Source organism: Ovis aries, chromosome 9, assembly GCF_016772045.2.
Source record: "Ovis aries strain OAR_USU_Benz2616 breed Rambouillet chromosome 9, ARS-UI_Ramb_v3.0, whole genome shotgun sequence".
Classification (NCBI taxonomy): domain Eukaryota; kingdom Metazoa; phylum Chordata; class Mammalia; order Artiodactyla; family Bovidae; genus Ovis; species Ovis aries.
This window is the reverse complement of record NC_056062.1, coordinates 45685997-45703218: the sequence shown is the minus strand read 5'-3', so window position 1 is coordinate 45703218 and position 17222 is coordinate 45685997. Positions and strand designations below refer to the sequence as shown.

The 17222-nt window shown below is 37.9% G+C and overlaps 1 protein-coding gene across 2 annotated transcripts in view; it reads right to left on the bottom strand.

The window, feature by feature from the left end:
• Positions 1-427: 427 nt before the first annotated feature.
• Positions 428-17222, bottom strand: part of C9H8orf34 (chromosome 9 C8orf34 homolog) — a 336866-nt gene continuing 320071 nt past the window's right edge. For both annotated transcript variants that reach the window (XM_027973026.3, XM_042254288.2), the window contains 2 exons: positions 5104-5163; positions 428-1414 (listed from right to left, as the gene is read on the bottom strand). In XM_027973026.3, coding sequence (XP_027828827.1) covers positions 1407-1414; positions 5104-5163 — 68 coding nt within the window. In that variant the 3' untranslated portion in view covers positions 428-1406. The remainder of the gene's footprint in view (positions 1415-5103; positions 5164-17222) is intronic.

The window sequence follows — 17222 nt, the reverse complement described above, 5'->3', positions numbered from 1 at the left end:
AGCATTTTCAGGAATATACACTCTGATGGCCTGGTGGATCTCGTTTCTGAGTTTGACACGGCACTTAGTAGGGTGACTGTCTCTAGGAAAAGTCAGAAGACATGAGGTGGACAAAAACTGACCAAGTGATGGCTGGAGGGAAGTCTGGCTCAGATGAAGGCACTGGGGTGATGTGTTTTAAGGAAAGTCAGTTCTCAACAGGGAGAACATTTGTATTCTCAGGTCTTTTTTGAAGATATACTTCATGGTAAGGATTTTTAAATAAAGGAGTGGTGTGGTCCCATAAACTTACTTCCATGTCTTCTCTCTTTTCTGTTCAAAAATAAACTGGTTTCTAAGCCTTTAATTTGTTTCTACCCCTCACCCCCCCAAAAAAGAATAACTTTTATGAAAATTACTCTCATGAGTTTCTATGTACACAAAAATGTTAATATAAGAAAGTTTATTATATTATTTCATTTAGGACTCTGACTTCATTCATACAATCAGAATTTCCTTGTTTATTCTTTAGTCATGTTCTGGCCTTTAATGTTTGTTTCTTTGACAGTTGTACACGCAGTTTTATAATTTAACTGTATGCCTTAAAGGTCCAGAAAGTAAACTTAGATTACAAGTCAGATAAAACAGACGATAAGCTAAATAAAATGTACTTAGTTCCATTCACTTGGTAGCATCAATGCATAACACATTCCAAAAGCGGGCATATATCAAATTTAAAATGGATAATCTTAATTGGGTTCAATGATTGGATAAATGGTCAAACAATTTTCATTGAGTATGCTTTGGGCCATGCACTTCATTCCTTGTTGATTTACCTTATGGAATCAAGATATCAATTATTTGTTTTGGTAGGAATAGGGAAGATAATCAGAGGAAGGGGCAGTGGTGGAGAATATGCCTTTTGCTGCAGCACAAAAATATATATGGCAGGTGATGACACAATAGCTAACTCCCATAGAGACCTAAATGGCTTATCTTGGCACGTGTGGATAAGTATGTTTATTAATCTAAAAAATGAGAAAATATTATAAAAATATAAGAAGTAGAAAACCCTAGACAAGTTAAAATACAGAAAAATTTTAAGCAAAGTTATTTGAATCAGGCAATATTTAATGTATCAAATAGCAATCTTAATAACTAGGTATAAAGTAACCTAAACCCAGGACACTAACCATGTCAAAAGGCAGCAGGCAGCCTGACCACCCCAGAATCCTTTGCCAGGATTAGTGTTTTGTTGATTACACACTTAGGCACCCCCTGGTTACAAGAGTACTTGTTTATTATTGATATTATAAAAATAACCATTCTTTAAATGATTACACGTAGTAAATAAAATTAGAACTATACATAAGGATTTGATTAATTGCCATTCCTTTAAGGACCACTTGTAACTTCTTCTGCCTGCTTCACAGACCTGTCGGAGAGAAAGAAAACAAAAGAAGATGCACTTAATGATATGCCTATAGCACAACATGTGAAAAAGAAAGATTGGGATTTTCATGCTTTCCTCTACTCCATCTGAACTTTTACAGGGGCACTGACCTTAGAGGACTACCTCTAGTAACCATATTTAACTGTCATTATGTCCATTTCTGGTACCTGTATACAACATCTTTGCATACAAAATATGCAAAAATAACTTGGACTGGTAAAATAGATGGACTTCCCTCCTAATAGTGCCAATGAGAAATACGTGCAAGGTGTGTACACAATTACTCTCCTTGAAGGAATTCTGAGACTGAATTTAGAAAACTAGAGCAGCATAGTGAGTCAGTCTGTTCCACTTTGGCACTGAAACTATCTGTCCACACTCTTGATGGAAAGAACTGCCTTTTTCCCCAGAAAAATATGACTAGAATGTCAAGGGAATATGTCCATGCTTCAAGAATATTTTATATGTTTTTTAATGCTTTTTACCCGAGTTATATCTAATATTCATGGACTAGATCATAAACACTTTGAAAGAAGAATATTAATCTCTGAATGACTCCCAGGACTTGAAAGAATCCTTTGTGTGTGGTGGTTGATTAGTAAGTGGTTGTTTGATGGGAGAGAGAGGAGGAAGGGAGGAAGAGAGGTAAGGAAGAAGGGAGTTGGGTTATCTGTGTGCATATTTCTCCTTTATCTATCCCAACTATCCTTGCCAACTCCTTTATCTCACTCTCTCCTTTAGGGCTTTCTTTTTTCTTTTTGATGAGGACCATTTTTGAAGTCCTTATTTAATTTGCTACAATATTGCTTCTGTTTCTTTATTTTGGTTTTCTGGCCATGAGGCATGCGGGATCTTAGCTCCTGAATCAGGGATTGAACCAGCATCCCCTGCACTGGAAGGCACTGGACCATCAGGGAAGTCCCATCCTTCAGGCCTTAAAGACCATTTCCTCAGGACTCCTGACCACTAGTCAAGCTAGCATTCTCCAGCTGCATGCACTTATCTAATCCTAATGCTTATATAACAGTAATCACCAGAATTGCATGTGAATAATAATATAATGTGTGACTTTATCATCAAGTAAGCTGTGACACTGGGGATTCTCTGGTGCCTCAGATGATAAAGAATCTGCCTGCAATGCAGGAGACAGGGTTTCAATCCCTGGGTCAAGAAGATCCCCTGGAGAAGGCAATGGCTACCTACACCAGTATTCTTGCCTGGAGAATTCCATGGACAAAGGAACCTGACAGGCTACAGTTCATGGGGTTGCAAAGAGTCAGACACAACTGAGAGAATAACACACATAAGCTGTGACATCACCTGTGACAGTCATGTGTCCTTCTTTGTTATAGTTCCTGATTCATCGTAGGCCTTTACTTAATATAAATCAGATGAATGAGTTTACACATTCAAATCTCTTAGACTGAAGGGCAGTATGCCTGTATGTCATGCAAAGAACATTTTAAGGCCCAAGAAAGAAAATCACATATTCTTCACATCCCTGCAATGGTAGAGTTATTATGTAGAAGGAAGATAACAGTTTTTGACTGTGAAATGAAAAGACCAAACCAGAAGGAAGGCAGCGACAAGGATTCAGATTTGGGGACAAAATAGGAGAGTGGTTTCTTTTAAAGTAGGTTTTAAATATTTTTAACAACATAAGAAATTCACGTTTGTTGTTTGTGGTCACCATGCTGTACATGATGTCCCCAAGATTTATTTTATAGCTGGAAGTCTGTACTTTTCAACCACCTTCATCCATTTTACCCACTCTCTGCCTCTGGCAACCACCAATTTGTTCTCTGTATCTATGAGCTTGGTGTTTCATTTTGTTTAGATTCCACGTATAGATGAGGTGATGTGGTTTTTGTTTTTCTCTGTCTGAATAATTTAACTTAACGTAATGGCTTCAAGTTCTGCCCATGTTGTTGAGAATGGCAAGATTTCATTATTTTTTATGGCTGAATAATATTCCATTGTGTGCATATGTGTGTACATTTCCCTGTAGCTTCCCTGGAGATCAGATGGTAAAGAAATCTGCCCACAATGCAGGAGATTCCTATCTTTTTCAAGGGTCAGGAAGGGCTTGATTCCTGGGTTGGGAAGATCCTCTGGAGAAGGAAATGGCAAACCTCTCTAATATTCTTGCCTGGAGAATCCCAAGGACAGAGGAGCCTAGGGGGTTACAGTCCATGGAGTCACAAAGAGTCAGACACGACTGAGCAACTAAAACTATAGACATATAAATACACATATCACATTTGATTAATCTATTCATCTATTAATAGATATTTAGGTTTTTCTCTATATCTTGGTTATTGTAAATAATGTTGCAGTGAACATATGGGTGCAGATAGCTTTTCAAGACCTTTTTAAACTATCCAGACAATATTTTGTAGATGTAAATACAGCTGACCCATGAAAACGATAGGTGTGAACTGTGCAGGTCTACCTATATGAATATTTTTTCTGATAAATATGTACTACAGTATTACAAAATCCAAGATACTGAATCCACAGATGTGAAATCACGGATATGGAGGGCTGACTGTGAATTTATATGTGGACTTTCAACTATGTGAAGAATCAATGTGCTAACACCCACACTGTTCAAGGACCAGCTGTATATGATTGAGTATGTGTCTATGCATTATACATAACAAAAAATGAGTTGTATCTAGTATACTGTCCTATGACTCACTTTTTTATAAAATGATATTGTAAAAGTATTTACACATCAGATTATATATGGATATGACTAGATAGAACCAGTTAATATCAGTAAAAATCTATGTATGTATTAACACATCTCATTCTTTATAATAGATGCACAGTAACCCATTATATAGATTGCTGTAATTTTTAAAATCAATCTTCCTTTCTTGGCCATTAGACGGTTTCCATTTTTTATGTTTTCCTTGTTTTATCATAAAGCATGTGTAATGAACATAATAATATTTTGACAACTACACAATGGTGCACTGCAGAAATTATTTCTTTAGGTGATTTTTTAATACAAAATGACTGGGTCACTGAGCAACTACAGCAGAGCACAGAAGGTGGTATACCACCATTACATAGAAGCTGGTTAACCATTTCGTAGGGGTGTTTCAAAGAAGGGGTGAGTGTGAAACAGGAAGAGAAGTAGATCAATCTCAGATTCTTTCTTATTTTGATATTTTATGATTTTATGAGTGCTATGGACATATTCAGTGCTTTACTCCTCCTGGTAACATCCCTGAGAGAGATATTGAGACTTCTTCATCTCTATACATCCAGTTCATAGAGTAACCTCATGTCCCAGGATATGAAATTTTTTGAGACAATTTCTATGTCTCTAAGATATATTTCATAGTATCTTAGGGTTAGGGTTAGCACAAAGAGGGTAAATGTTTGCATCTCACATATATCTAGAAGTGATCTTCCTGCCATGGACAAGAGATTTAACATCCTCACCCCACTTCCTCCACAGAGGAGAACACAGACTCAACGAGGAGCCTGAGATCCACGGAATGTCACAAAAAGAAAGAGAAAACATCATGGAGGAGGAAAATCTTTTTCTCATTATAGGTCATAAAGACTATGCATTTTTTAAAAATCTAGGTTTGAGCCATTTTAAGTGGTGCCCATCATTACCAGACATTGACATTAAGTGCCCTGAGCAAACATACCGGAGTAGACCAGAGCTGGACAAGAAGAGCAAGGAACACAAAGAAGAAGATCAGCAGAACCTGCACAATGGAAAAAAAAGAGGTAATGTACTGGACCAGGGGAAAAAAAGTCAATGAAACTCAGTTCCCTTGTGGTTTGATCAATTTCTTATGAAGATTAACTGAAATCAACATCAACACGACACTCAGAGTATATAGTGATGGCAATCATACATAATTTAACTATTTAAGTGTGTTGGTTCTCATTTCATAAGCCATTTCAATTTAAACTTTTTCTGATTTTAAGTAAAAACTAGGGCAAAAGGCCCCTCAAGATAAGTGCTATGAATATATATGTGGATCGCAAGAAGAAGATCCCGTCTAATCATAGTTGTAATTCTTATATCCGGCATGGGTTCGGCAGCAAAGGCATGCTTTACAGACTACTACCCTAACACAGCATGTTCAGGTCTGGATATATACATGTCACATATTATGGTGCTATAACATTTGTAAGTTAACATAATCATCACAAAATTATCATGAGATTTACATAAAGTGGTATGTATTTACTTGTATATACTATATTTGTAATGCCTGGCACATAATATTTGTTGTTGTTGCTGTTCAGTCACTAGGTCATCTCTTGAGACCCCATGGACTACGGCATGCCAGGCTTCCCTCTCCTTTACTGTCTTCTTGAGTTTGCTCAAATTCATGTCCTTTGAGTTAGTGATGCTATCTAATCATCTCATCCTCAGCTGTCTCCTTCTCCTTTTGCCTTTAATCTTTCCCAGCATCAAGATCTTTTCCAATGAGTTGGCTCTTTGCATCAGGTAGTCAAAGTACTGGAACTTCAGTTACAGGATCAGTCTTTCCAATGAATATTCAGGGTTGATTTCCTTTAGGATTGACTGATTTGATCCTCCTTGCAATCCAAGGGACTCTCAAGAGTCTTCTCCAGCACCACAATTCAAAAGCAGCAATTCTTTGGTGCTCAGTTGTCTTGAGATGTCAGTTTGATCCCTGGGCCGGGAAAATCCCCTGGAGAAGGGCATGGCAACCCACTCCAGTATTCTTGCCTGGAGAATCCCATGGACAGAGAAGCCTGGCAAGGCTACAGTCCATGGAGTTGCAAAGAGTTGGACACAACTGAAGTGGCTTAGCATGCACGCACAGCTGTCTTTATGGTCTAATTCTCACATCTGTACATGACTACTAGAAAAATCATAGCTTTGACTATATGGACCTTTGTCCAAAAAGTGGTATAATGTTACACACATAATATTATATGCTAAACGTGATTCCTCTGAAGGCATCCTTGAGGCAGAAGAGCAGAACCTAGTAGAACAAGGGGACATGAGTATTTTAATTAAAAGAGCAAGGAAATAAAAACAGAAGATCAAAGAAAATGAAATACAGGCAGCAAGGGAGATAAGCCTTCACATTTCTTGAAAAGAAAGGAAATAGATTAAACCCAAGTTTTCCAAAGCAGATTTTAGAATGCTAGTCCTGCAAGGTGTCAATATAGATAATCCACAAATGGTTCTTTGATCAAAGACTTTTCAACATAACATACCATCTGCTTTTTCGGAGGCTCAAAATACACACAAGCATATTAAAGGCTCTTCGAAGTCCTATAATAAAGGGAACAATTTAAACCTGATATTTTATCAAAGTTATCTGATAATAGATTTTCATATAACTCACTTTTTAAAATTCTACAGAGGTATGTTGTAAATACTGCTTCAGCTAGAATAGAGGCATGTCAATGCAAAACAGAAAACTCAGCAACCAAAGAGAAAGCATAAGTTTTGTACTCAGACTTGAGCTCAAATGCTGACTTTACCCCTTCCAATACATCTGACTTGAGTCAGTTAGCATCGCTCAGAGTCCAGCACAGAGGAGGGTTATAAAGGAAGCACCTCTGGAAGTATCATTAAGCATTGGGCATTTGACAGTTTTAGAACATTCAAATTTAGATGAAGAAGAACTACAAACATTTGGATTGAAAGTCCCAACCTTTATATGTAGATGCTGAATAAAGCTGTAGAACTTGATAAATTTTTTGAAATTTTACACATAGAGAGGTTTTGAATTAGAATAATGATGCATTCACAGTTAAATATTCTTCATCACTCAAAGACATTAGAGATCCTGGCAGGAGAGCAGTTGAATTAATGCTCTGTATTAGTGGTTATCTTAAATTCTGTATATCAGAATTATCTGGAAGGCTTTTAAAACACATATTTCTGGAGTCCACAGTTAGTTTCTGACTTAGCAGACATTGGGTGATGCCCAAGGAAATTGCATTTCTTACAATTCCCATGAAAGGCTGATGCAGCTGGTGTGTGGACCACACACTGAATATCACTGTACTATGTAGTATGGACTTCAGGTTGAAGTCAACTGTGGTCTGGCATACTTGAAGAAAAAGGAGTAATGATGTGTCTGGGTACTAAAGTAAGATGGAAGTGTGGGTTTAACAGAAACTAGAGAATCTCAAAGATAAAAGGTTTGGGATAGACTGTAGACTATAGTAATCTAAAATCTTAGAGTAGGATACTATTTTGCATTTGATAAGAAAAAAAAATTACACTGCCTTAGAAGAGCATTAGACTGGAGAGGGCCAAGGAATTTTAATGGTAAGACTTTGGACTCAAATGAAAGTTAAAATTTTCTAACGATAAAGTGTGGTAGAAGGGAAACCAATGAACCAAATGTCAACCCGTCAAGAAAGAACAGAAGTGACTGATGAGACGACAGTGACAAGGAAAGACACAGAACAGCAAGACAAATGGCATGAGCCTAAAAAACATTCAGGCAGAATATTAATGCTACGCCACGGTGCTTAATACATGGCAAGTGAAAGGAGTAGCTTTTCCTGGTGAAGGCTAAAAGGGAAGCAGTGTCTTCTAGGAACCATTTTGAATAAGACAATAAAGGCATGGAGAGTGTTCTTTGAATAGCACCAAAGTGATCAGTTTGCAAATCAAATTCCTGTTCCATAGGCCACAGTGGAAAGATCTGGGAAATATGTCAACAGTGGTTAAGAATACAAACACATGAGAAGATTTTATTTTGATAGGGGCCATGGGGCAAGGCAGAGTGGCCAAGGACAACAGGACTAAGAGGCAGAAGTAGCTGATCTCAAGTTTCTGAACTGAACTTCGGCATAACATCCTCATACGGCCACTGACTTTAAGCGTCCAGCTGAATACTGCTGTGCTCTGTGCATCAGGGCTGCCTGTGTGGGGGAGAATATTCCCCAAACTCGTGGGGACGTAGGAAACAAAGCAGCTTTGGTGAGGGGAAGAACAAGCCATGAGTGGCTGTAAAGTCTAGCTAAAGAGTATCTTAATAAAGATAGTACGTTTGTTTACAGATTAGAACCTCTAATTCTTTCTTCTTGAGTGGTTTATTCAGTGAAAACCAGCCACTCAATCAGCTGAGGCAATGCATCACAAATGCACGTATAGAGATGGCTGGATATGCTGCTTGAATGCGCCATGTTCATCGCAGTTCTAATGGAACCATCATTACTACAGAGGAACAACACACTGAACACAGTCACTGTGTTCACAGTGTTCACAGTCACACAACGTCACTGAATGTATCGTGTTTTGCTATGTATACTATGTACACTCATGATACACATCTGTCTATGTTTCTAGACATTATGACCAGAAGAGGAGACTGAGGCTTGGCCTCTGCTCAAGTGGTCTTCAAGTCACTTAACCAATTTGAACTAAATTCAGCCATCCATCCATTCATTCATTCAGTTCATTCAGTAAACATTTATAGACTTCCCTGGTGGCTCAGACAGTAAAGTGTCTGTCTACAATGCGGGAGACCTGGCTTTGATCCCTGGGTTGGAAAGATTCCCTGGAGAAGGAAATGGCAATCCACTCCAGACTATTGCCTGGAAAATCCCATGGGCAGAGGAGCCTGGTAGGCTACAGTCCATGGGGTCGCAAAGAGTTGGACACGACTGAGCGACGTCACGTAAATACTGAATGTATATTTATTAAATAAATATGTGTTGAACACTTACAGCATAAAATAAGAATGGTAAGACCAAAATTTCCCTAATAGGTCTATTTTTGGAATTAAGTATGTGGATGCAACTTATAAGTTATAAAGCCTTATGTAACTAGGGGCTTCCCGGGTGGCACTAAGTGGTAAGGAACCCACCTGCCGTATAGGAGACATAAAAGACTGATTTTGATCCCTGGGTCTGGAAGATCCCCTAGAGGAGAATCCCATGGACAGAGGAGTCTGATTGGGGTTGCAAAGTCGGACACAACTGAAGCAACTCAGAAAATTATTTTAAAAGTTAACAAATGGAAAAACCTTAATGTCCTAACATGAAGGGGAAAGTCATGGCATTTATCCTTATGAATATAGAGAAAAGTTGTTTTTGGTCTGAAGAATGTTTAAATATACTAAATTGATATACAGTTTTGGAATATTTAGTCAACATTTCAAAACAAGTCATTTTGAAGAAATTTGGCAGCATGCTTTGAACAGTTGTTCTATTTTTAATAGCATACTATGGAACTGAAACTGTGCTTAATATAATTACTCAATGTTATTTATTTTATACTGTCAAAATTTTAATTTTTATGTTTATCATATATGCCTCCCTTAATTTTCTGGATGACTTTGCCTGTAGATAATAATTTGGAGCACAGTGTAAATATAACTATCTCAAGTTGAAGTTTATATTAAAAGCAGATTTCCTACTCAAATATATTACTGCTTGTTTCTTTATATGTCACTTTCCCTTATTTTCATGTTTTATAGTGTTTTCTTTATGATACAAACTCTTTCAGTGCTCAGCTAAATAATTCCTTTCTTGATATTATCTACACACATATTCCTTCTCCCTCCCTCCTTTTTTAAGCTTTTAGAAATGAAATGACATTTCAGAGTAGAACATATGGCTTTGGATTAAGTTCGAATGTAAATTGTACTTACTAATTGTACATCCTTGGAAACAGGTTTTTAACAAATCAGAGTTTATAAAATCAGTAATATCATTTACACACCAAGTTGTCACAAGAATTAAAGGAGATACTACATAGCACATAACAACAAAAATGTAAAAAATGTCAGTCTTTTTCCATTTTCTCCTTTTGTAGAGAAACATGTGTTTCTATATGAGCTTTAAAATGTCCGTGACTCATAATAGACTTTAAGGAAAAACTGAATACTATAATTCTTAATATATCCCCCAAATAGATTTTGTAGTTTTGTTAGGCTATATGACAATTTTCCCAGTTTATTATTAAATTATGTATCTATTAGAATATATGCTAATTGTTTCAGTGAAAAACATTTATTATGCCATATTTTTGAAACTCTGCGCTTAGTACTCCTAGTCTATATTTGTATACCTTCTATATTATGTCTATTATTACAAATAACTTCTTAAGCTGCAGTGTCTATTTTCAGGTTACAACTTCTTGCCAGACCCTAATAACAAATATTTCATTCCCTTTTAGTCTAACCAAAACAATGAAAATATAGCATCTTCTGGAGGGAATACTTCATTCTTGGATTTTTTTTTGAAAACTTAGTTTCAGAAGTAAGCGCTTGAGTCTTAAGTAGCAGGAAAAAGATGAATGAAATAATAAGGTTGGTTGAGATGAAACCCTGCATGGTGGCAGGTATTCTAATTAGTAGATACAAGATGAACTCTCACAGCCTGTGATAATATGTAAGAGCATTGCATAAGACAATCGTGCCACCAATGAGGGGGCTTCCCAGGTGGCGCTAGTAGTAAAGAAACCACTTTCCAATGCAGGTTAGACATAGAGACATGTGTTTGATCCCTGGGTCAGGCAGATCCCCTGGAGGAGGGCATGGCAACCCTTTCTAGTATTCTTGCCTGAAGAATCCCATGGACAGAGGAGCCTGGCAGACCTTGAGGTTGCAAAGAGTTGGACATGACTGAAGTGACTGAGCCCACTGAGCCCCCATCCATAAGCCCACTCAAGGGAGAGGTCAAAAATTGTTCTCTCCTCTGCAGTGTTAAGGCATATTAACGGCAAGATATTGAATTGAAAAGACATATGATAATTAGGAAAAACGGAAAAGTGAGCTATAGCTTCACAAGTGGAAAGATAAATCATTCCTGATTAGTAAGAAAAAGGCGAAAAGTATTTGGCAGAGAACCTTGAAGGATAGCAGTCTCCTTTATCCCTATGCAATGTGTCTCTGAGAGTTAAAATCTGAGAATTGGACAACTGTAGATGCAGCTGAGTGTGAATCCCTTCTCTGCAACTTATGAGCCTGGGAACCATAAGGGAAAGAAGGACCTTAAATGTAAATGCACCTCCTGGCCCAGGGGGCCCATGGCTAGTGCTGGCCTGCTGGTGGATAGGTAAGCCCCCAGTGCCAATACGCTGGAGGGACGACTTCAGATTGGGGCTTGCCAGCACCAGTGTCCTCGCGTTAGAACAAGCTTCCCACATGGCTTCTTCCAGCCAGTGTCTATATCCTTGAGGCGGGTGGTGAGGGGTCCCAGTTGCCTCCTGTCTCCTGTCTCTCCAGGAGACCCTTTGAGGTCAAAATGTGGGCTTAAGCCAGGCTCCTTTCAAATCATTGTTTCTGAGCTGTCTTGTTTAAATACAGCCTTTTCTGATACCAGTTACGAAGTTTTTGACAGCTATTGAATGTGACAAGGAAGTTTTAATAAACAAAGCAGGTAGTCTGCAGCATGTAACCTTATATATTGCTGAGTAACTTGACACATTTTTCCTTTATGCTTAATAATAGTTTATTTGGTGAGATTAAATTTTATATGTTATTAAAAGTTACCCTTTAAAATTTTTCTAGGAGCTTAGGAATCAATTGAACCATTCATAATATCAGAATTTTACCACAGATGTGGGAAACATTTCCAAGTAAGAATGTCACATGAATAATCCAGAGCCTTGGTTTCTAGAAATTGCAAAAACTTATTTATCACCAAAATAATTATATACAATCAGTTTATAATGAAAATTTCACTTTAACACGAGAATGTTTTGTCTCTAATAGATCATTAACAGCAATTATTAACTTACTTTTATATTTATTGGTTAAATATTAATTCATAAATATTTATGATAACAGATACAAAGCATAGATATGGTGATATATTTGTAGGTGTGCTAAATATTTCTGTAATAATAACACCAAATATACAAATGTTGATATATTTAATTCAGAATAGTTATTGCCTGGGATGAGTTCAGATCCCCTAAATGTTTTAGGACAAGCTTTAGAATTTTCTGTACACTCATAGGAATTTGAATATGAAAAGTGAGACAAAGAATTATCAAGATTTTTTTAGTCTTCAAAAATAACCTACTATAGTTTGCCAGAAGTATTTGTCTTTCTTAAATTTAAGATCTTGTCTTCCTAATTATCCTTGTGCTATTACTATTGGATTAATATTATTGCTTCATTCTGGGTTGTTTCTAGTGTGTGCATGCCTTTTCTCTACAAATACATGGCTTTTAAAGGAAAACAGAGTATCTAGTATATGCAGAGTACATTATGCAAAATGCCAAGGTGGATGAAGCTCAAGCTGGAATCAAGATTGCCTGGAGAAATATCAACAACTTCAGATATGCAGATAATACCATTTTAATGGCAGAAAGTGACCAGGAACTAAAGAGCCTTTTGAAAAAGGTGAAAGAGGAGAGTGAAAAAGCTGGCTTAAAATTCAACATTTAAAAACAAAGATCATGGTATCCAGTCCCATCACTTCTTGGCAAATAGATGGGGAAAATGCAGAAACAGTGTCAGATTTAATTTTCTTAGGCTCCAAATTCAATGCAGACGGTGACTACAGCCACAAAATTAAAAGAACTTGCTCCTTGGAAGAATAGCTATGACAAACCGAGACAGTATATTAAAAAGCAGACACATCACTTTGCTGACAAATGTCCGTATAATCAAAGCTGGGGTTTTCCTTTATGGTTGGACCATAAAGAAGGCTGAGTGCCAAACAATTGATGGTTTTGAACTGTGGTGTTGGAGAAGACTCTTGAGAGCCCCTTAGACAGCAAGGAGATACAACCAGTCCATCTTAAAGGAGATCAGTCCTGGGTGTTCATTGGAAGGACTGATGTTGAAGCTGAAGCTCCAATACTTTGGCCACCTGAGGTGAAGAGCTGGCTCATTAGAAAAGACCCCAATGCTGAGAAAGATTGAAAGCAAGAGGAGAAGGGGGTGACAAAGGATGAGATGGTTGGATGGCATCACTGACTCAATGGACATGAGTTTGAGCAAACTCAGGGAGATAGTGAAGGACCAGGAAGCCTGGTGTGCTGCAGTTCATGAGGTCACAAAGAGTCAGACGTGACTTAGCGACTGAACAATGTCTTGTTAGCCTTGTCTCATTTGTCTCCTGAGGTGTGTATAGTTGCATTCTAGTCTGCATTTCTGATGCCATGTCCCTCATACTATCAAAATCCTGAAAACTTCAAGTATCATGTACCCCTGACACTTTAACATAATTGTGTGTTAACTCATTTGAGTCTTTCAGTTATCTACAGTCCATTGCTCCCCAAGCCGCCCCTTCTACCCTTCACTTGGCAGAGTGTTAGTCCTTATCTTGAGACTGGTTAAGATAATCAGCCGTGCTACCCTAACTCCATTGCCTCAAGCATTGTGCACATACGAATTTTGGGAGACTACCTGGAAAGAAATGACTAGAAGTTAAGTTAAGAAGAACAAAGGTTTTTGTTTAAGATGAGAAGTTGGGCCATATCCTAGGTGGACATAGAATCCCATTGCCTTCCTTACTGCCCTAAGTAAACTCTGGCTCTCAAGAGTCACAGCATAAACTGAGGTATTAGTGAAAGATGAGGAAAAGGAGGTAAATATCACTGGACCCAAAGAGGAGCTCTTGGTTCTGCTCCTGCTTCTGTTATTAACTGGATGATGCGGCAAGATGACAATCTCTTAGAGCATCAATTTCTTCTCCACTAAGCTGAGAGAGTTGAAGTGGAGGGGATTAGACTAGGTTTGCACTTTGTAAAATCCCAGAATACATGTTCTTTGAGCAGTTAATAGGCATTTTGCAGTTTATAGGCTTTCTAGAAAATAGGAGTTAATGGGCATTCTGTAAAAAGGACTTCAGTAAATATGAAAAAAAGAAAAACTGGAATAAATACAATCAAGCAGGGGCTACCTGGTGACTTTACTAAATATTTTAGAAGAGACTCTGTAGTATTTCAAGTCAACAATGAACAACATTTGCCCCTATTTTAAGCCAGGATGCTGGTTACACTTGATCTGTTTACTTAGAATTGTAGAGCTGCCTTGCTCCTCTTGAAAAGGGATGTCTTACAATTGAGAGCCTCTCAAATATAATGATATCTAGAACTTTTCAATAAAAAGCAGAGACATTACTTTGCTGACAAAGGTCCGTATAATCAAGGCTATGGTTTTTCCAGTAGTCATGTGAGAGTCGGACCATAAACAAAGCTGAGCACTGAAAAATTGATGCTTTTGAACTGTGGTGTTGGAAAAAACTCTTGAGAGTCCCTTGGACTGCAAGCAGATCCAACCAGTCCATCCTAAAGGAAATCAGTCCTGAATATTCATTGGAAGGACTGATGCTGAAGCTGAAGCTCCAGTACTTTGACCACCTGATGTGAAGTGCTGACTCATTTGAAAAGACCCTGATGCTGGGAAAGATTGAAGGCAGGAGAAGAGGACAAAAGAGGATGAGATGGTTGGATGGCATCACTGACTCTATGGACATGAGTTTGAGCAAACTCTGGGAGTTGGTGATGGACAGGGAAGCCTGGCAGGCTGCATCCCATGGGGTCACAAAGAATTGGACATGACTGAGCGACTGAACTGAACTGAACTGAAAATTTCTCAAAACTTATTTTACCAAACACTTGTTTTAAATAGTTTTTCATGAGATTGGATTTAAAGAAGCAGATACTGTCTGATTCTATAACCCATTACGAAGATATCATACTCTGGGGGCAAAGAGAAAACCAGGCTGTAAAATCAAGAAAAATAGGAGAGGAGAAATACTTCTAGAATGAGAGTATGTGCTGTGCTGTGCTTAGTCATTCAATCATGTCCGACTCTTTTTGACCCCATGGACTATTTCCTGCCAGGCTCCTCTGTCCATAGGATTCTCCAGGCAAGAATACTGGAGTGGGTTGCCATGCTCTGCTCCAGGGGATCTTCCCAACCCAGGGATCAAATCCAGGTCTCCCAGATTGCAGGTAGATTCTTTACAGTCTGAGCCACCAGGAAAGCCCCAAATGAGAGTATAGATAGCTCAAAAAATCTGCTTGTCTAAACATACAATGAGAATGTAACACAGGGAAAAATCACTAAAATCAACTTTTTTAAAACTCTGGAAATTAGAGAAAGGCTTATAATACTCCATAGAACATTCATTAAAGAAAATCAGTTGAATCTTAATAGGAATAATAACTATGCAGGGTTTTAACTTGCCCAATATTAATATCCTTCTCTCTGGTTCTGTGGGAGCCTTGCAAATCAGTATCCTCACAACAATAGTAACTATGAAACAAGCAGCCTATGGTCTACTAGAGGGGACAAAACAGATTTAGAGTTCCCAAATATCTAGAGATTTGTCACTATTTGACCTATATGGAAATGCCTCACTGGTATTTATTTTTTTTAACATCACTCAGTGAGATACTCTGTCTGTATAACATTTGTCAAAAACAATCAGGGGTAATAGTTTTATATGGAAGCTGCCTGAGGCAAACAAGAGACTTACCAAAAAATTAAAAAGAAAATACAGTAAATGATATGTCCACAGGAAGTTTTCAAAAACTCGACATAGCTGCATAGCTCTAGAAGGCCACACAGATGTTCAGTGCTATGCATCTATTCAGGAAAGATCTGATAAGGATCTCACCTCTGGTTGGCTTAGAGGCTCTAATTAAGCCACGCTGTAAACTTCTGGAATGTTCATGGCATACATCAATACTTTGTCCAATCATTGTGCAAATCACATGAGCACTGTGCTCAGTCGTGTCCAGATCTTTGTGACTCCATGGACTGCAGCCTGCAGGTTCCCCTGACCATGAGATTCTCCAGGCAAGAATACTGGAGTGGGCTGCCATTTCCCCCTAGGGGGAATCTTTCAAGGATTAAGTGTGCGTCTCTTGCATCTCTTGCATGGGCAGGGAGATTCTTTACCACTGTGTTACCTGGGAAGTCCAATCACTAGCTGACAACTAAGTTACTGGGCGAAGATTTCAGTGACTGTATACAACAAACTACATAGGCTTTACAAAATTAATTTAGGAAAGTTAGCAAACCAGAAGTCACAATATCACATACGACAATAAATGTGAAAGCATGGCCCATAAGCGGGAAAAAAATGCAGTCAACAGAAACTCCCTGAGGAAGCCGAGATGATGGAATTTCCAGACAAGGACTTTTAATCAACTATATTCAGGGCTCTAAAGGAAATTATGTCAAATAATTCAAATATGAGAATAAACTCTTACACAGTGGAGATTAGCATCAAAGAGATACAAATTATAAAAGGATAGGTCAACTGAAATCCAGTCTAAAGAACACACACACACATGCACACAAGAAAAATGAACAGTTACTCAGAGACTCTATAGGACACCAGCAAGTATACCAAATACATATAACTGGAGCAAGAATTAGTGGCTTGCTTCCAAAGAATTGTATAAGAAGGTGGATTAAAAGTCACTTTACAGGGGAGAAGCCAGCAAACAGTACCATGGCCTGGTGATGTCGGGTATCATCATGTCAATCACACATACTCTCTAATATTAAATGATGAGGGTGTTTCACCTTCTTGGTCTTTTCTCCCAAAATACATAACCACAGTCTAATCATGAGAAAACTATTAGATAAATCCTAATTAAGCAGCATTCTACAAAATTCTTGACCTGTATTCCTCAAAAGGTTCAAGGTCATGGAAAATAAGGAAATACTGAGAAACTGTTAAAGACCAGCAGCAATTAGGGAAACATGATGAGTAAATAAAGTCTAGTGGTCAGTTAATAGTAGTATCGGTTTATTAGTTTTGTAAATTTACCAACATTTTATGACATGTTGACCTAAGGTAAACTGTAAAGGTAATATATAAATTTTCTGTA